Source organism: Lampetra fluviatilis, chromosome 30 (assembly GCF_964198595.1).
Source record: "Lampetra fluviatilis chromosome 30, kcLamFluv1.1, whole genome shotgun sequence".
Classification (NCBI taxonomy): Eukaryota; Metazoa; Chordata; class Hyperoartia; order Petromyzontiformes; family Petromyzontidae; genus Lampetra; species Lampetra fluviatilis.
The window spans coordinates 7,885,924-7,907,387 of NC_136304.1; the positions used below are offsets into that span (position 1 = coordinate 7,885,924).

Here is a 21,464-nt window from a genome sequence, read left to right on the forward strand (position 1 = left end):
GACAGACACAGCAATGTGGAAACCTTCATCTGGTAGTGGATTGTAAAAAGGTTGTATATTATATAATAAATCTTGATTTTAAGCTTTCGTGACTGCAGGAATCCATACTCTTTGGTTCTTTCGGTAAAGTCACGTAGGTAGAAAATATAATAGATCACGACGTTTCGATCGCCACGCAAGCAATCGTCTTCAGGTGGGAGAGAGAAAGTAATCAATTATTGGTTTATTATGAATGAAGGCTTACGAATACTCATGTGGGTTTTTTTTAGTAATGTTGCTTCTCTGTTGGCCTCAGCGCCGTTTACCGAAATTCGGGTGTCAGATAAATTTGTGGACGTAGTTGTACATTTCTCTAAACGGGGAATGGGATGCTGTGGAAACATCACCACAAACACCCAAATTGGTGAATCAGTTTCTCTCATTTCCCTTTGTTAAATTGTGTTGGTGTGAAATGTAGCCCTAACTGCACGAGGCTGTTGCACATCACATCTGCAATTATCTCAAATCAGCCAGTTATCCTTGACACAGTCCCCCCTGCCTTCAAATCCTAGACTTTGCTCACGCTGTTGCTGGTGGAATGGCCCCAGCCAGGACACACTCTCGATAACCCTTCTAGAGGGGAATTTGGCCTACTCTTCCACGGTGTCCAGAGGTCTTGAAAGGGGTGTGAGTACCCACACTTTACCCCACCACAATCAACCTCCTGACCGACTGAGGTATACCCATTAATACGGCTGGGATGACTGAAACGTTGGCATAATAAACGTGTCCCATTGTTTCATCGACCGCGCCGGGAGATAGGCGCCACGGTGGCGAGATGTTAATTCCCTCGCCTGGTATCCAGGAGGTCGTGGGTTCGATCCCGACCCCGACGTCTATAAATTTGGAGTTTGCATGTTCTCTCCGTGGTCGCGTGAATTCTTCTCCGGGTCCTCCGGTTTCCCCCTCCACATTTAGAAACACGCGTTCAGAGTATTTGGCTGCTATATATTTCCACATAAGCCACTTCGTGGAGCTATCATTAGTGGCCAGATCGCGTCTGAAAAAGAGCTATATAGCTCAGTGGGCCTTACCTGGTTAAAAAAAAAAATTGTTAATAGTTAATAGATCGAAGCTAGCCACGATGCTTAACATAGCCCACCACCCACATCCAATCCATCATTTATTCAAAGTACATTCGACGCTTTGCAGCATCTGCATTAAAGATTCACGCGATGGTTATTATACAAATCTATCAAAGGGAGACATGAAAAGTCAAAGCGTGGTCTCTGGCACGTGGCTGAACAAGGCCCCCCCCCCTCTCTTTCGGAGCCAGTCCCAGAGTTGATCATTAGGGGGTTCACACGTCGACTTCAAACGCGTGCTTGTGTTTCATTTAGAGCGCTTGGAATAACACTCCCACCACCACCACCAACCTCCCCACGACGCATTCTTGTTGTTTCTGTTCTTGTTACGCGGTAGATTCCTGGAACAGAAATTACATTTGCCACTGCGGTAAATAATGTAACAGAAATACGGTCGTGCATTTGAGAGAATCGCCACGTGACAGGCGAGTGAGTTGAATGATGCTACTTGTTTCGTGACGGAATCACCCAGGTGTTCCCGTCTCGTCGCATCATCTCAGTAATCAATCTTAATTTAAATATACCCACAACCCTTCACAATGACATCGCCACTGAGCGCTTCGCAAGTGAACATACCACGACATCAATCTAATGTAAGTTACACAAATAACAATAAGTAATTCCGCATTAGTTTAAACTGTATAAAATAGTAAAAAAACTACAATAGCTGGACAGTGCTTGGATAGGCGAGTGGAGCACATAACAACAGGCGCTGTAGGCCCCGAGGGGATAACGTCCTCATCCGATGGGCCGTCCAATCCAATCCACTGTTGTGCTGTACTCTGCCCCAATGCCTGTGCTCCCCGCCTTCACCATCCCGCATTGATGAGAGCGCTCAATAACTGTCACGTAACCCACACGACCCCCGCTCGGCGTGGGGAGGCCCTCATCCAGCGCTGGAACGTCGACAACACGGGCCGTACGGGCACAGCAACACGTGCGTTTTCGTTTGATTGTTCCATGTCCATCGTTTGGGTCTCTCAGGCGCCAGGACGGCTCCCCACGACTCTCCCGTGTCGCTCTCGCGCCGTGCCCTCCCCGTAAAGCTGCACCCAGCTCCCTTCTGGCACCGGGAGATGCATCTCCCAGGCCAGACCGCTTCATCGGTGGGCGGTCGATCCGTCAAAAATGAACAAACGGCACCAGCGGACACTGACAAAACATCGCCCCCCCACCACACACACAGCCGGCAGCTCCCTCCCTGCAGTCTCTACAGCTGCAGCAGGCAACCAGCGTCGTCTATCTTTAGCACGGGGGGGGGGGGGGGGGTTGAGTGTGCGAGGGACACCCCTACCTCCTCGCTCCGTTGGGCATTGATGGCTTTTGCCACCCACTACCACCACCACCAGGGCCCGTGGGCTCCACGGCACATCCGCAGACGGGGGCACACAGCACACGAGGGCCAGGGTCACCGGGGGGCAAACCCAGCCAGCGGCCCGGCTGTCCGCATGCGAGAGGGTGGTGGTGACGATGCCCCCCACCTCTGGCTTTCTGCCTGTGCTTCCCACTGCCCGCAGCAGTGGTAAGTACATGCAGCAGCATGTGCATACGCCGCCACCATGCTACCACCCAGTCACATTTGAGGGTCTCTCAAAACAAGTTCTATCTTCGTGAAAATGTTTTTTGGGCACGTTTTTTTAACGCCAGAACTTTTAACTTGTTGATAGCGGTCGAGCGAACGGCCCGCAAACCGGAAGGTCGCGAATTCAAATCCCGGTTCGGGTGTCGACTCAATGGTTACCACTTTTTTTGGTGGGGGGGGGGGTCCACAGTGGCTATTCTATGAACAAGGCCCGCCCCCGTCATGTGAATGTTTAATTTATTATCGGCTCAGAGCTGGAGACGGAAGATGAGCACAGCCTCAATCAATGCGCATTTGAGCAGGGCATCACTTTGGAAATGGATGAGTGAGAAATGCAAGTAGGCATGATATTGGCAGCAGGAGAAGTAGTGCCTAGAAGGGATTGATGGCTGGTGGCCGAGACTCGTGATGGAGTGGCGGCCCAACGAGTGAACGCACCTTCGATTAACAGGGTTGGCTACGTACGGCGCGAAAGAAGTTCAACATGCATACGTACAACGCGCCCGCTAGAAACTGCCCATCACGGAGATGTGGCAGAGTGACATTGGCCCTTGTGCAGGAGCTCGACGGATTGCTGCATTGGAAGACGGCGCCAGATGGCGACGGATTAGCGGCGGCTTACATCCTACAGTGGATAGACCACGGCTAATGATGATGAATGTGCCTCAATAACACACCTGTCAATCCATACGGGTTACCCGCATTCTTGTACAGGGAAATTGAGTTTGCAGGTCCATACGGCGTACAAGCCGTTTCAATACGGGCAGAATTAGTTTTTTGTCTATTTGTTTGTGTTTCTCCCTTGTGATGCGACCTTATGGGATGAACGTCGAGATTTATAATGGCACGGGGTGACCAATAAGGTCTGAATTTGTCTCTGGTATGGTAGGCACTAATAAGGGTTTGACAGATATGCAATAAAGCTGCATAATTTGATCTAAGCTTTGGAATCATATTCTCCGATTTGCCCAGTACAGTAATGCACTACTGACAATCACAGACTTTGAGCTGAACACAAGGCTTCATTGGAAACACATTTCGCGAACCAGTGCGCTACATTCTAACGAGTAACAGCAAAGTCGCGCACAGCAGTCATACCGACCTATCATCGCACAAGTGCGAGCCGAAATGTTCAGCGTGACGCAAAGTTAAAGTCCTTTACAACAGCGACGCCTCGTGGCTGACCTGAAAAGTGTTCCGATGGAGACATCGCAGCGAACTGGCCGAGCACAGGGAATGATCGCAGGGTACAAGGCCCGCCGTTCCACGCGCGAGGAGGAGAAATCACAGCGATGTACGACTCTCCGCTAGTCCTGACGCGGTGAGTTGGCTTGGCCACCTCAAATGTGAAACTGTCACCATTGGAACCTCCTTTGCCAGTAGCAAAATATGATAATTGGTTTTTTACCCTTGTGGCGTCATCTGGTCCAACACCATGTGAGACTAGGCTCTAAAAAAAGCTGTCTCGGGTGTGGACCAATCAATTTCAAGGACAGTGCATACATTATCAGAGTTGTGTTTTTTTTTCATTACGACTGCAGGTATTGTGGTCTATGCAAACATGACTCCTTGTAAAAAAAAGGTGTCAGTTTTGTTGCCAGATAAAAGGATAAAAAAACAATTATCATATTTTTCTACTGGCAAATGAGGTTCCAATGATGATAATTGTTGTTTTACCCTTTTGGCGTCATCTGGTCCAACACCATGTGAGACTAGGCTCTAAGAAAAGCTGTCTCGGGTGTGGACCAATCAATTTCAAGGACAGTGCATACATTATCATAGTTGTGTTTTTTGTTTGCATTCCGACCGCAGGTATTGTGGTCAATGCAAACATGACTCCTTGTAAAAAGGTGTCAGTTGCCAGATAAAAGGGTAAAAAAACAATTAGTATTTGAATTTATCGTTTGTTGCTCCGCGTCTCCAGCAGCCTCGTGGAATAAGAAGAGGCTCGCCACAAACCGGCCACCCGAGTTCGAATCCCGCTCACGGCCAACACCAGTGACAATTATCCGAACCGGTCCTGGGCCTCCCCTAGATCGACTCAGCCTCAAATGAGTGCCTGGTGCGGTGTGTAAACATCGCTACTCGGGAGAGAAGGGCAATCGGGCGTGGTGCTGGCCACCCAACCCCCTCGTTTGCCGTGCCGGTCTTCATAGGTGCTCGCTAACAGCACTTGCCCCAACAATCTGTCAAGGCTATACGGGGGATCTTTGTCTCAGGTGCCCCCCATCACCCCACGTGACAGCTCTACTCTGGCCCCGCCATGCGAGAGGAGATGGAACCAGGCTCGGGTTGAGTGATGATGACACGAAGGTTTTTCAATAAATCAGCAGCATAACAACATTTTAAAAGTTAGTTTTTTAATTCAGTCATCCATAGCAAATCATCACAATCACTGTATTTAAAAAAAAGCATGCTCTACAGATTATATCACGCCCTCTCAAGCAAACGTGTCTACTCGACAGTTGGAGCACAAAAATCCGTCTTTTGGAGTGTTGCTCATCATTGTACTACTTACTACCTTTGCTTCACGAGTAATCAGCTGATTGGCACACATTTTCAACGACTAAAAAGCAACATCAGGGGAGGGGTGGGCCGGAGTTTGGCGACACCGCCAAACGATCCTTCGCGGAGGACTTCCCTCTGCCGTGCGGCGAGCGAACGAGCTGCGCTTACTGCAGCTGGACATTGGTGAGGGTCACGTCCCCAGACACCTCCAGCTTCACGGCCCTCCCCACGGGCGACATGCGATGATTGTAGGAGAAGAGGTGCTGCCCATTGATGGACACCTTGTAATCGGTCGGGTCGCACTGGATATTCATCTGCAGGACATCACGCGGGCAGGGCCCTGATTAACATCGCAGCTCCCCCGGGGCCTCGGATTTTGAGCAGCCCCCCATCCCACCCGACCCCCTCCCCAACCTCAATAAATAAACACACAGCCTTACAATGTTGTAGTAGTAGGTGTTTACCCTTTTAAACTGGTACAAAACTGACACCTTTATACAAGGAATCATGTTTGCAATAACCACAACACAACTAGTCAAAAATGCAAACAAAAAGAAGCAACGCTGATAATGATAATAATATGCACTGTCCTTGAAGTTGATTGATCCACACCCGAGACGGCTTTCTTTAGAGCCTAGTCCCCATTGGTGTTGGACCAGATGACACCAGAAGGCGTACAACTCAAACACAGTGCAATATCAGAGTATTGAGAGCTCGGGGTAAGCATTTACACTATGAGATCTCTTTTACCAGTGGCAAAATATAGTAGTAGGTTTTTACCCTTTTAAACTGGTACAAAACTGACACCTTTATACAAGGCATCATGTTTGCAATAACCACAAAAATGACTACTTGTGTTGTGGTTATTGCAAACATGATGCCTTGTATAAAGGTGTCAGTTTTGTACCAGTTTAAAAGGGTAAAAACCTACTACTATATTTTGCCACTGGTTAAAGATATCTCATAGTGTAAAAGCCTTACAATGGTTAAATACTGTGCTGTAATAATCTTGCTGTAGCAGTATGATAAACCCTATAGGAGGTTTGCAATTCGGCCATCGCATTGCTATGTCATACTAAAATGTGCCGAAATTACACTTCGGCCTTAAAATGAAAAAAAATTGGTGTCGTTTCTGGAAATGGCCATTAGCGCATGTGCTATTGAGGTTCATGTTCTTTGTGCTTGTGAACTCCTGTCGACGTGGTACCACTTGAATAAGTTGTGCAATTACAAGTTTCGTCCCATTTTTGATTTATAGCTCTACACGATTCGTACTTCACATTTACACAACTAGAACTAAAATAACCAAAAAAGTGGAATAACAATGATGCATCGAGCATGGGAGGTGTGAACAGTGAAGTGACGGGATTGAATACACTCAGAGGGGATCCTCCAAATCTATCGGCAATGTTTAGATGTGAAGACAAAATGGTGTTCTGTTTGTGTTCTCTTACATGCAGTAAGTGCCTGTGACAAACGGACACATATTTGTGGTCAGCGCCAAGTTTGTCGTTTTTAACTTAAGAGTTGACCTCAGGTGCAAGTTAACCTACCAACCCATGGACTTACTCTTTGGTTCTTTCGGCAAAGTCACGTATAAAGAAAAAATAATAAATTAAATAATAGCATACGACGTTTTCGATTGCAACACAAGCAATCATCATCAGGTATAAATGAAATAGCAACAAAAATCTAACCAGAAAACTATAGACAGACATATAAGCAGACAGATATCACAGAAATACATAGAGAGAGAACACACATAGGCACACAAATTAAGATTGAACCCATGGACTAGCAAATGTCAGGGTAGAGAAAGTGAATTTTGAGCTGGATTTGCCGCTTGGGCCAACCACGACCTTACCTGGAAGCCCTGTCCTCTATTGAAGGGGAAGAAGGGCACCTGGCGTTCCTCGGGACCCCACGACTTATTTAGATGGGAGTTCCTCACGAAGACGTGCTCGTCGAAGCGAGGGTTAAGGTGCAGGAGGACGTGGCCACCCGTGATTTGGAGGTTGACGGCGAACCTGGAGCGAGAGGCGAGTGGCGCACAGCAAACAGGGTCAACGACAGGATGGCCACCATCAGAAGGGGTTTTGGGAAATGTATTCACAACAGGTTCTATGCCTAGATTTGAAGCTTTCGTGACTGCAAGGATTCATACTCTTCGGTTTTGTCGGTAAAGTCACGTAGGTAAAAATAAAAAATAAAAATAATAGAAATAATAATAGAAATAAACTTAGAAATCACGACGTTTCGGAGGCAACACAAGTCTCCGTCATCAGGTGGGACCGTCACAGCTAAATGTACTGTATCAAGTGATTTATAATTTTATTTCTATTATTATTTCTATTATTTCTATTTTTATTATTTATTTTTACCTACGTGACTTTACTGAAAAAAACCTAAGAGTAGGTTTAATGCCCTATTTTTGTTTAAACGTTATTTGGCCATATTCTCCAAATTTTAATCCATTTGTAGTTTCAGCGTCACGCAATAAGACGAAGAATCCATTCGCATCTCTCATGGCAGTGCAACCCTTTGTGTTAAAGAACAGCCCATGGAAGTGGATATCACAGAGCTCCCTCTGAGATGTCCATCGCATGACAGTCACACTGACAGCTTTAATCATCAGAGTTGGAATTTTGCCAAATGAAGTGCAAAATCTAATTTTATGCTATGGGTTTTTTGTGCATCCATGAACTCACGGCATGTGGGAACCTGGCTAAATCACAGGTGGGTGTCTGGATTCAAACCCAGGATCTCAGCAGAGCCGACTCACCACTTTGAGCCTCTCAGACAATTTTACGTTGTTTCAAGTGCTGTAAATGAATGACAGCTCGTAATGAAACCTTTTGGAAATTAATGGAAACAAGTGAATGTAAGATAATAACAAAACACTTTTAGAATAAAACTGATGAACATAAAAACACATTATTTTCTCACGTCAGATGGTGTTGCTATTACAACCATTCAACTCCCTGTGCTGAATTAATTACCAGTAATTACACATTTATCTTTCCCTTGAAAGCAGTAGCAGTGTGTATGCTGTGGTTGAGAAGCCACGCACCTCATGGAAAGCTGCGTGAACTGCAGGCGCCACTCTGGTGGACAAAGCGCTTGCCAGAACCACTGCCATCGTATTCCACTTTCTCTGGGGAATTCTATGCGAGTCTGTGGGTCTCTGTGTGTGTCTATGGGTTTATGTGTGTGTCTATGGGTCTCTGTGTGTGTCTATGGGTCTCTGTGTGAGTCTATGGGTCTCTCTGTGTGTATATGGGTCTCTCTGTGTGTATATGGGTCTCTGTGTGAGTCTATGGGTCTCTGTGTGTGTCTATGGGTCTATGTGAGAGTCTATGAATCTCTGTGTGAGTCTATGGGCCTCTGTGAGTCTATGGGTCTCTGTGTGAGTCTATGGGTCTCAATGTGAGTCTATGCGTCTCTGTGTGAATCTATGGGTCTCTGTGTGTTTATATGGGTCTCTATGTGAGACATCCAGGGTGAAGTTTGTGGCCTCCTGCACTCGGATCCATGAGCCACCGCTGGCAGTGACCCATACTGTATAACTCAGAGTGTATAACTCATCTCAGGAGGTCTCTCCCGTCCCAAGCCCTCACCGGTGAGCTTTGGGGCTGACCACGCCATTCATGATGATGATGCGTCCGGTGTATAATCCTCCAGGGATGTCACAGCTGTACGGCACTGCCTGGTAAATCATATCAACAAATTAATGTTTGTTGGAAACTTTAATATTTAGGTTGATGCTCCCACATGCCCTGTCAAAGCCAAGTTTATTGGTTCATTGGATGGTTGTGGCTCGGTCCAATGGGTTTACCTCCCTTCTACAAAAGCAAAGAAACCATCATCGATGGCCTTGCACCACTTAGATCACAGGTGGCGTTGCTAAAATGTTCCTGTCCCTTGTTTAACGATCGTCTTGGGGCTCTGAAGACTGTGGTGCGTCGTCTAGAGCATACATCGAGGTCCACTGGTCTTGCTCCTGATGCCGAGGCTTACAAGCTCCACCTGCTGGATTAGCAGGACGCTCTGCGCAGAGCCAAAGTACATGTTTACTCCTCGCAGACAAAGAAGCTTAGCCCACGTGGTCTTTTAAATTTTCCGAGCGCCTTCTTAAACCTTCCGTGTGGTCGCCACAATCCCCGACGAGTGAACTCTGCAACTCCTTTCTTCATTTATTTTGCTAGAAAATTGAAAACATCCGATGCAATCTTTCCTCCAAGAATGAATTTTGCCAGGTGTGGTGGTACGCACGCCTGCAACCAGCGTTCTCGAGGCAGGGTGAGTGGTCCGCAGACAGATCACGCAGTTGTTGTGAGACTAATCCCCACTGGACTGGTGTGACATGTTTATGGCTACTGTTTTATTTTATTTTTCTACCTACGTGACTTTACCGAAAGAACCAAAGAGTATGGATTCCTGCAGTCACGAAAGCTTCAAATCAAGATATGGCTACTGATTTTAGAAATTTCACTTTGAACTAATGACACATTGAAACGATCTAATGAGGAACCCTTTGTGAAGGTATTGAGAATAACAACGGTTTATAATGAAGGCCTCGTACCGTGAGGGCTGTTTGGCCATACATCACCACGCTGGTCAATGCGGGTTGGTGAAGGGGTGGATGGGACCATGACCTTGATGTTATCCGTTATCAGGAAACAATCTCAGGTAGCCGGATTCAGAGCCCAGCACGAAAACCACTACACCACTACTGCCCCCAAATATACCATGTCATCTGTATTATAAGACGGTCTGGAAAGTAAGACGCACCCCACCGATGTATCTGGCGTTAATAAAGTTCTAGTAATGTTGTTTGATGCCAACCAGAGTATAAGACTTGTCTCCAACTTTTGGTTTAAATACAGGGTAAAAAGGTCAATCCTAAAACACAGAAAATGCAGAAGGTGAATTAATTACAATTTAAATAACATAATTAATGTGATAGACAAGTTACTTACTGGGTTCACGGCCAAGGTCATCTGAATAAGGCAGACACACACACACACTATGATCAATCGACTGGAGACACAGAATGCAATCAGACTGGGCAGCTTAGATTGCTCACCGCGCTATGATCAGTGCATGCGAGAGGTCATGGGGACACCCACCAGTCCACCTGGGTATGGTGGAGGCTGCGCTGGCATGAATTGAGGGGGCATCATCTGTGTCGGTGGATACGTTGGTGGAAAAGGTTGAGGGATCATCTGAAGAAGAAAAAAGAAACCTGGTGAAACACCATTGACATAGCAAACATGCAGCACGTACTGTAGATATGTGTGTGTGTTTAGTATACAGTACAATGTTGACAAAGATTCCTTCGAAAGCTTACACGTGTTGTTGGGGCAAATTTTAACGATTGGCTCGGGGAGGCAGATAAAAGATAAACCTGGCCCTGGTGGACGCACCTGGTTTTGGGTGAAGGAGATGGAGTAGACGTTGACGGTGCCCGCGATGCTCAGGGTATCCACGCTGGCAAAGTGGATGCGGTGCGGGTACTCCATGAAGTGGGACCCGTTCACTGCCACCTGGCACAGCACGCAAGATCAAGATGGCATCATGACCAGAGCCGATGGTGCCACCTGCAGGACACACCACTGCTTCACCATTATTGTTATTATTCGGTCGCCCGTTTGCATTGATCTCCCTGGGCGGTAGTTGAAACAATTGGTGGGTTTCTCATGAAGCCCCCGCTTTATGTCCACCCAGCAATATACAGGGACTCCTCTACTTACGAACATTCAACTTACGAACTTTCAGAGATACGAACACACTTGTCCGTATGTCCAGTTGCCGTTCAGACCGAGAGTCGTAAGTTCAACCTCCGCGCAATAGATGGCAGTGGTGGCATCTACATCTGCAGAACATGATGAACCAGTGGCATCGACGTCTACAGGAGATTATACAACTTTGAAAGTCATTCCCTGCTTTTAGTATACATGCCGCACAACACGTTTGGAATTGAACGGAGTAAAGTTGGACTTATGAACAAATCGTCTTACGAACAGACCTCTGGAACCTAACTCATTCGTAAGTAGAGGAGTCCCTGTAAATGGTTACAATCCAGTTTAGTCAATTGGCAGGTCACGTGTGTGTGTGTGGTGGGGTCAAAAGTGGGTACTCCCAACTCTTCTAAGATTCTTGACCAGTATGGAAGAGTAGGCCAAAATTCCGTCAATTGGGAGGTTCCCCGGAGCTCCCTATTGCGGAGGCCCTTCTGCCAGCAGTGAGGCGCTTCTGCCAGCAGTCAAGTGAAGTCAGCGAGCCGTTGCAGAGCTGCCCCTCTATCCCGTCAGCGATTGTAAAAAAAGAATGTAACGACTGGCGCGACCTTTGTCCGCCTCTTATCTCGTTTAGGCAAAGGTCGGAGCCAGTTTGCCCAATCTCCAGTCTTCACCATACACCACAGCAAATCCATCCACTTTCATCATTTTCTCCATCCAAAATAGAGTTCTACAATTACGCTATGTACACCTCCGGTGATTGAGAAACACAGAAGTCCACCATGTCGGCTCGTGTGAACTGGATTCCGAGAAGATCCAGTTTTAAGCAGGTCGTACGCGGCCAAATGGTTGCGCTGGTTTGCTAGGAATGTCAAACAGTGACATGTCGCAGTCGGCTTCCCCTGTCATCGCAAGTGGCCTCTGCTGGTATGTACAGCGGACGTGTACATCCCCATTCTCCAGTCTACTGCTGGATGAAGGCGTCCCCATACTATGTAGACTCTGGGAGTTTATTTGGCCATACTTCACCACTCTGGTTTCCACGTGGGTTGGTGATTGCGGGGAGCAAAGCCATGGTAGGATTAAAAGAACAGCGCAATGAATTTATGACCTATTAAAAAAATACAGCGTGCTTCAAAAACATGTTAACACTATATGGGACTACGGATTTTAGTGGAAAAAGAACGGATAATACACGGTAAAATGAAAATAAATGTATGTTAATAACTTCAAAAAGTCAAAGGAGTCTCCACTTTTTCGCCATCGTTGTCAACGCGTGCCTGGAATCTTCTCCAGGTGGTCTCCAGAGCCCGGGGGCACTTTTCTTGTGGCGTTGTTGCAAATTCTCAGAAGTGTTAAAACAATTTTTTTAAGCACCCTGTATATTTGGCATTCAATCTCCCCATATGCAAATAGTTTAAGGGGTTTGTTTTTGTCCTTCTCCGCATGTATTTCATGGACCGTATATTTACTCGAAGCATGTTTTATTTTGTGGCGTGCGGGAGCTCAACGGATTGTTGCATTGTTAGACCACGAGAGCGTTCTACCTGATGACGATTGCAATCGAAACGTCGCATTCTATTATTACATTTATTTTCTTTCTACGCGACTTTACCGAAAGAACCAAAGAGTAACTCCTGCAGTCACGAAAGCTTCAAATCAAGTTCGAACCACGAGAGATGGCGAGCGCTTGGGAAGGCTTTTATCCAGCAGTGGAACGACTATAGTTGATGATGATGGGATTCATCTTCTTGGTTCTTTCGGTAAAGTCACGTAGAAGGGAAGTAATAAAATAATAAAAATAAAACATAATACAATTATTCTCACGACGTTTCGGTCACAACGCAAGCAGCCGTCCTCAGGTGAAAACCAGGTCCGTCGAGGCGACAGAGTCTGAATGAAACAGCACAAGAGCTTGGAGCATATATATATAAGCTGGGCGCCTTGACAAAGGAATTTGCATATCAAGAGGAATTTAGCATATTTATGGGAAATGCAGGAATGTGATTAGTACTACATATGCATGTGCATTATGCAGGATTAACAGCATCAAAGGGAGCTGCAGTTGCTGCTGCTGCAGTTGCATTGTTATACCACGAGAGAGTTCTACCTGATGACGATCATCTGAGGACGGCTGCTTGCGTTGTGGCCGAAACGTCGTGAGAATAATTTATTATGTTTTATTTTTTATATTTTATTACTTCCCTTCTACGTCACTTTACCGAAAGAACCAAGAAGATGAATCCCTGCAGTCACGAAAGCTTTAAATCAAGATGATCGGATGATGATGTAAAGTTAAGATCGCGGATTGTAATTGTTTAATCGATCAGAAAGCACAACGTACGAAATAATGTTGGCAATTAACTCCCATAACGTGCGGTCACCTATTTTGCAGACTTGGCAGTTAAACGTCACAATTTCGATATTCGGAAGCCACTGGAGCTAAGCACATTACATCTTCATTGAAAACGAGTTTCTTTAGAACTGCTTTTTGTGTTTAGTTTGTTATCCATCCCGCACCTCCAATTATCACAATTGGCTACATACGGTGCAAAAGAGGTTCAACAAACACACACACACACACCTGCACTTCTCTGTCCACTGATAATTAATGGCTTTTCTTTTGGCTGCAGGGTACAACAGCGGCTCCATAGTACTGTAATTGCAACCACAGCCCGCAATGGCCTGTTACTGGACAGTGTGAAAACATCAGCCGAGTTGTACCGCGCGGACGTAAAGTTTATCTACAGCAAATAGCCTCGTTGCAACGACGCCTCTTCGGAGTCGTAACGGAAAGCGCCGATTGCGTTACTCCGTGCGAGGAATCTTTACCTTTTGCGCGTGGGCGTTTAGCGGGCTCTAAATATTTCCACGGGCACCGTCACGCGGCACGCCGCCCAGGCAATCAGGTTTCAAACACGAGTCGTAAAAAAAACACAAACTCTCGGGACGTGACGCACAGCGCATCGTTGTCAAAGAAAGGTGCGAAAGGGCTCTGTCAATGTAGAGAACATTTAGAATGACACGTTATGTACGTGACAATTTTGTTGTGCTAACGGTTATGAGCATTTGTGAAGGAATGTACGCGAGCTGTATGCGAATGTTACGTTAAAAACTAACGGAGTGAATCGGTGACATAGCCGATTGAGTGTGTTATTTATTTATTTTGTATCGCGCCTTTAGCAAAAGGATCGCCGCAAAGCGCCCACATCAACATTTTAATTAAAGTATAAAAATGTTGTAAATCGGAGAGAATAATAACCAGCGAGTATAAAATGTTCTAAGACGCGTAAATAGACAACAACAAAATGACAAAACATACTTAACAGCTGAACAAGACTGTACAAAATGCAACAAAAAATACGAATGAGATCCTACAAATTTTGACAAAACACACTGATTCTTGAATAAATTCACGTCCGCAAACCGTGACAAAATTTGTATCCATAGATAGGACTTTTTCATATTTACTTTCGTATTTTGTTTTTTCATTCGTCGTACGAGGGATTAGGCAAGCACAGGTGAGTGTACTGCATTGTGCGGCCTGGCTGAGTTCAATTCCTGGCCAAGGAGGGATAACATCTGTGGTTTCTGTTCCGCTTAACCCCCCCCCCTCACCCACCACTCTTGTTTGTCCTATACTAATCAGCACGGTGAAGTATAGTCAAACAACTTTCATGACTGAAACGTATGGGGTGCCCTTCGTCGACCGGCCGAGTGACATCGGACTGTAAATGGTAATACACTAGCTATCCCAATGCGTCGGTTCAGTGATGCTTTACTCAAAAAAATTCTCACCTGTGCAGCGCGTCCGGTTTGTCGAGCGTGGACACATTTTTTCTCGAAGCGCGTTTCTGGCAATTGTTACGTTGAGCAGGAAGCCGCTTCGAGTCATTTCAGACTTGCCTTGAAGTTGTGGTTGGAGACCATGAAGATGATCTCAAAGGCTTGGCCGCGCATGATGGTGTTGTGGGCCCTCTGCTCCTTGCCCCACGCCTGCCGCTGGAGCGTGTTGCACACCACCTGATGTGACCCTTCGTCCCAGCGCGGGTTGAAGTGGAATGCCACGTCGGCCCGCGGGGTCACGGCCGACCCGCACTGGAAGTCGATCTGGAACCTGAACAAGCGAGGAGGGAGAAGGAGACCTGGAGTGAGCGGCACGGGGCCGCAGCCACGGCCGTCGCCAGAGTTATACTGGATGCGGTGTGCATCCAGTATAACGGGGAAAATATATTTCGGCTTGCCGACGTGGACTGGGTCTGGCGAAAGTTAAGCCGTGCTGCATCCGCGCAAAGAAGCATGGACAGATGCATGGTTGACATTCAACGGAGAGACAGAAACAGGAGAATTTGGATTTGAGAACATGTTCAGATTAAAGACAGGTTTTTGGATCTAATAGTAGGGTTTTACCCTTTCAACGGGTACAAAACTGACACCTTTATACAAGGGATCATGTTTGCAATAACCACAACACAAGCATTCAAAATGCAAACAAAAAGAAACAACTCTGATAATGATATGCACTGTCCTTGAAGTTGATTGGTCCACAATTGAACAATGTTCACAGTGACCTTGCACTGTGATGCTGTGTTGCAGCTCTAGCCTTGGTTTAATCCACGCATCTGGTTGGATGCCACTGTGCTGGCGTAATAAATCACAACCATAAAGCTGCAAATAAAAAACAAATTTGTCAAGGTATCGTCTTGGCCAATCAACGCTCCCAGGTGAATAAAAGGAGTACCGCTTCATGGGAAACCAACACGGAGCATACAGTGCGTAAAAAGCCCTCGTTGAATCGATTAAAATAAATTATTATGCTCAGAAAAAGCATCCAATCTTGGAAGAGGTCGATTATTTTCACTTTATGTGTTCTGTGCAATGGGTTCGTGGGTAATTGCGAGGCAGATAAATCGCAACAAGACTGGTGGTTATCTTATAGAAAGCCTGACCCCTGCCATAGGAATGTGGAATTTCCGCAGCTGGCTGAGTGGTGCCAATGGAGATGAGTACTGCACCATTGGGAAGGAGACGCATAGGGCATCATTGTCATATTGACGATTATTCATTCCAATCGGAATTTCCCCATCGCCAACAATACAGATGGCCAGTTTAGCACGTAGTTGGCTTTCGCGACCAATATCATCCATAATAGAGGTTTTTTGGGGTTAGATCGTGTAAATATATAAATGTGTCGTTAAACCCGCCACCACCCGACACAGCCAACTAGTAAGGGTTGTCACGTAAACAGAACGTGCCAATTCGTCACTAGTACAGCACTAGTGTGTAGTGTATAGTGTAGTGTATAGTAGTGTATAGTGTAGTATACTAGTACAGCACTAGTGTATAGTGTAGTAGTGTATAGTGTAGTAGTGTATCGTGGTGTATAGTGTAGTAATGTATCGTGGTGTATAGTGTAGTAGTGTATAGTGTAGTGTATGGTGTAGTAGTGTATGGTGTAGTAGTGTATAGTGTAGTAGTGTATAGTGTAGTAGTGTATAGTGTAGTGTATAGTGTAGTAGTGTATAGTGTAGTAGTGTATAGTAGTGTATAGTGTAGTAGTGTATAGTGTAGTAGTGTATCGTGGTGTATAGTGTAGTAGTGTATAGTGTAGTGTATGGTGTAGTAGTGTATAGTGTAGTATACTAGTACAGCACTAGTGTATAGTGTAGTAGTGTACAGTGTAGTAGTGTATAGTGTAGTAGTGTATCGTGGTGTATAGTGTAGTAGTGTATAGTGTAGTGTATAGTGTAGTAGTGTATAGTAGTGTATAGTGTAGTAGTGTATAGTGTAGTATACTAGTACAGCACACCGGTGTGTTGGAGAGCCAAGCCACAACGTTTGCAATCTGAGTACGACGTTTCGTCAGTAATTACAACTAGCTTCATCAGGCGACAGTCAGATTTGTGGAGAGGTTTACCTGTTTCGCTCTTTTAATAGAGGCGTAAATGTGGTGACCACGCTTCTGCGCTCTTGCGCAAAGTGGGGGGGGGGGTATTAACGAGTCAACGTAAATTATGCATGCACATTATGTGAGCCCATTGATCTTGTCCTTCCTGTCAATTGTGTGTATTAACATATCCGTACCAACGGTAATCACTATTGAAGTTTGGTGGCCTGTAAAAGCATTAGTTGATGATTCGCTAACGAGCAGCACTAAGTCGGTTGCTATCTGAACGGTTCAAATTATTACAAAAAAAAGAACACGCGTGCCAACGAGGACACTCAATTGATTTCGATCATGTTGACGTTCTGTGCAAAACTAGCTACGAATGGCCAAGACTAATTAGAGAATAGATCGAAATTGAAAGGAAATAAATAAATAAATATGTGTGGGTGGCATTTCAAAGGAATTTTTCAAAAGTTCCAGGATATGACCTTACCTTCCGGAGTGATGGGGCGTCATGCCCTTTATCATGACCATCTTGCCATCGGAGAGGCCCCCAAAAATCATGCCCACGTATGGGATGGCCTGCAGGAAGGACAGAGGTGTGGTGAAAGGTAGCACATCAGTCCGACTTAAGAACGTTAAAGTACACATATTTAGATTTCTTTAAAACTTCATTTTATGCCCCTTATTCTTGCTTTGTTCAAGCGATGTGCTGCTCATATCAGCATTGCTGGGATGCTCATCTTCTCTTTACGGCACTTAGGCACTATTGGAAATTCCACATTTCTATGGCGGGATCGAGTCTGTTCATGGCACATACACGTTTGACTTTCTCACAAAACGATGATATTTTATCAACCCTTGAGGGATGATGGACTGAGTCAACCCCCAACCAGGAACTGAAACTATCAAAAAGTGAGTCGCTTGCTCTAGCAATGAGCCGCCCGGTTTGATGGTCAGTGTCATCAGGGCCGGGTTCAGGTTCTTGTAGATCCTAGGCACTTCTGCTTCGTAGGTCTTCAGTGATAACTTTCTACAGTTCCTGCTGCTGCCCCATGTTCCCACCGCCGCTGTCACTTGCTAAAGCTGATAACAAAAACAAACTGTCTCCAACACTGGTCGAAAAAAAAAATTCTGGCCTGGACTTTTGCAGCTGTTTTAGACTAATTTCAGGGTGCTGATTCCAAATCTGATCTCAGATTTTCTCTATCACATTATTTTTATGCTATCGGCATACCCCCATTTTCATTGATTTTACCCGAAATTAAGTCTGTCACTTATGATTGCAAGTTGTTGCCAGTCAGTGACTGCTTTAGTGTTAAAATATGGCGCTGTATTTTTTGGATAGTGTGTTTATAATATCATTTTATGTAGATATCCACATTTATTTAATATTTTTCTTCTGCAGTTTTTATTGAAAATGCAATATTTGATATCTCAAAAACCTGACGTGATAGACAAAAACTGATGCCAGATTTGGAATTAGCACCCCAAAATTACCTTATGCCAGAAAAAGTGTGTTGACCAGTGTAATAAACCACAGGACAACGACGCCGCTTGTCTCCCCCCTTGCATTACTCTCTATTGAGAATGAGATTGTGCGCAAAAACACCATTTGTAGATGTTATTGCTAATTTGGAAATGGAAAAAAAATCTAGAAAAGTTCATCTCCGGTCTTCAATTCTCTCACCCGATGAAAACAAACCGATTGACATTGACATGACTCTGCCTCTATGTATATGCACTGTGCCTATCCTTGCTATATAAATATATTTATTGAAGAAGATATCTGGGTTACATTTTTGATCATACAAAAAATACACGGTCAACGTTTTTTTTTGTCGTAAGCCCATTAGTTTTCGTAGGCTAATACGGGACCATTATTTTAAACAAATGAGAACTATTAATTCTCACACCTTGGACTGCAACACGCTTTCCAGCGTGTGCGTTTACCTTCACAATTATTTATTTAGCCGTTTGGAGGCCAACGATTTGATTAGTTTAATAAACATTTAGCGTTAAGGTGTCTTACGACAGTGAAACACAATGTAAGTTGCGGAATTAAATGTAAAATATTTCAGACGGCGAGTTAGCAAACGCATTCGAGTAAAGCAACATTCAGGCCATGCACCATTCCAAGTAGCAACATTGAAACAAACCGGTAGCCGTCACGGCAAACATATTTAATATTTGCACTTAATAATAATAATTGCTCTGGTGTGTGTCCGTCCACGTTTGAGGCACGTAGGATCTTCTTGGCGAACGTTAGTCCCCCCTCACGATGTGACACGGACGGACAGAGTGAGCGCATCAACAATTGCAATCTTAGTTGGAGAGCGTCGACAAGTATCGGGTAAGGATTGTATCACTCGTTTACAGCGCTGAAATTTCATTTTCCCAAGGTCCGTTGACTTCCCCACGAAGTTATGCGGCACCGTAACTCGCTTCATCGGGATTAAAAACTCGCAACTCTCCCGACCGCCAGATGCCCTTCCAATGGCAGAGCTACGCAGCTGTTGTATCGCTGCGAAGTCTTAGAAACAGAGAGAAATCAAACAAAACACGTCCTCCCGCAAGCGAATTCTAGAGGAGAAATCAAACGGACAGACAAAAATAACAACCACTCAGCGCACAACGGTGTGTCTCCCGTCTTTAAAGACGACGATTTGTTTCGCGAGCAGCGAAGGGGTGGGTGTACAACTGTCACTTACCGGGTTGACGATATCACTCTGGACTGGTGCGTAAAACGCCATGGTTTGATTTCTCTCTCCCTTTCTCGCAAAGCCTAGAGGAGCCTAGAGGAGTGCAACAGCTAAGAGTGAAAGGGAGCGAAGCACAGGCGGAACGCAAGTGGGCTGAACAAGGAAGTCGCTTGCCTCTTGCTCAAAGGGCTTTCAGTTACGTGTGAGCTGGCGTGGTATCAGCGATGGGGAATGGCTTGGGTTTTTTTTTTACACAACTGCCACGGCTGATCGATAATTCGTGAAATATCTTGCCGATAACTAAGCGAGCGTGAACATTTGTTTTTGCGCGCACACTTTTACGAATCCTGTCCGTCTGGCCACACACGCGCACCCATCGTACGCTCTTTGAAAACAACATAGTTTTGAAAATAATCCATTCTTTGCAACAACGACGATAAATAGTTGTGACTCAAGCATGGACTTTGGATATGTCGCATGTGTACGGCCCGGAGACCCTGGTTAAACTATAACGAAGGCTGAGGTTGGCGCACGGGTACAGCAGCAGCAGCTCGGCATGCACGATGGGGCTTGCCTGCCCGATCACCGACGGTGTCGTTTGAGGTCCGTCGAAGCGGATACACACACGGTGTGTGCTCTGATAAATTAATGTTTACAAATATAGCACTCGCAGTGTGTGCACACATCATGTGTGTGTGTGTTGTTACCCAATGGACGTTGTGTGTGTGTACCGTGCCAGCCTCCGCTATTACAATACCCCCAAATTTACTGAGCATGATGAGCAAAGCTTTTCTGGGAAATCTTGTGCTATGCCGCCGTTACGCGTCACCAAGACCAACAGACACTGACCACAGAATGCGCGGTGCTCAGACGAAGAGAGGCATATCTGGACTGTTTTTTGTATAATTCACAAGACTCTGGAATTTCATACAATAGCACCGAGCCATGCAAGTGCTATATTTGTCAACATTAATTTATCAGAGCACATAATATCTATTCAATAATAGTAATTTACGTCCCTTTTAAGTCGACTAAGAGTCACTGCTGGATGAAGGTTTCCACATCCTGTGTCGGTTACGGGTGATGTTTTACCATACTTCACCGTACTGGTCATTGTGGGTTGCTGAAGAGGTGGGGTATTGGGGGCGGGGGACCCACGGCCTGTCCAGATGTCACTCGTCACTGACGTCAGCAGAAGGTGAAACACGAATTTGGTAAGCGGCTTCATTGTGCTTGTATGTACCATTTTGAACTTCTTTCGCACTGTACATAGCCAACCGTGCTAATGCGAGGTGCTTACCACAGGGCCACTGTGCTACCACTCATCTCAGAGGTAATAGTACCAACATTAGATACGAGGGTATACCCGGAGGCTCCATATCAGCATCTTTGCCTCCGTGACATTGCTACTACATCATGGCCATCTAAGCTTGAGACACACCCCTTACGTGTGTGCAGTGTGCTCATTCACAGACACTAGCAGGAGGTTCTCTCTTCTATTCCGGTCTTTACAGCCTTAGGGGACAGCCAACATGCTGACAAACCCACAGCTTGAAGAGGGTGAAGATCACGACGACGACGACGACGACTATTTAAAAGTTTATTCATTTCTCAATCATGGGCAGTTCTCTGTTTTGAACAGCCAGAAAGACCAGGAAAAAGAAAACCAGGAGGAAAAACATGACCAGAACCCGAAAAGGGGATGTTATTGTAACAGCCAGTGCCTGTATCACTCTCCCTTACAGCAGGCGCACCGAGTATGAGACAAGAGAAGAACATTGCCATCCTACACACAACCTTTGAGCGAAAAAAAGTTTACCGTCGCCCGGGGAGAACATTAATCCGCCTACCCTCCGTGGCGAAGGGCGTCCTCAAACTCAGCGCATCTCATCCTAGGCCACGCGGGGGTGGAGGCCACCG

The 21,464-nt window shown here is 45.7% G+C and overlaps 1 protein-coding gene across 1 annotated transcript; it reads right to left on the minus strand.

The window, feature by feature from the left end:
* Window positions 1–5,180: 5,180 nt before the first annotated feature.
* Window positions 5,181–19,677, minus strand: LOC144943323 (galectin-9B-like). Its single transcript, XM_078870697.1, has 9 exons — window positions 19,554–19,677; window positions 17,336–17,424; window positions 14,862–15,072; window positions 10,641–10,760; window positions 10,344–10,439; window positions 10,194–10,214; window positions 8,832–8,920; window positions 7,079–7,241; window positions 5,181–5,528 (listed from the first exon to the last, which is right to left on the minus strand). Exons 1-9 carry the CDS (start codon window positions 19,593–19,595, stop codon window positions 5,379–5,381), a joined length of 981 nt encoding a protein of 326 aa, XP_078726823.1. The 5' UTR covers window positions 19,596–19,677; the 3' UTR covers window positions 5,181–5,378.
* Between the last annotated feature and the right edge of the window lie 1,787 nt (window positions 19,678–21,464).

Excerpts from the sequence above, each read along its gene's own strand:
- LOC144943323 (XM_078870697.1), bottom strand. The coding sequence starts at position 19,595 with ATGGCGTTTTACGCACCAGTCCAGAGTGATATCGTCAACCCG. Across the intron at positions 10,440-10,640 it reads TCTCCTTCACCCAAAACCAG|ATGATCCCTCAACCTTTTCC; the intron begins GTGCGTCCACCA and ends TTTCTTCTTCAG. Across the intron at positions 5,529-7,078 it reads ATAGAGGACAGGGCTTCCAG|ATGAATATCCAGTGCGACCC; the intron begins GTAAGGTCGTGG and ends GATGTCCTGCAG.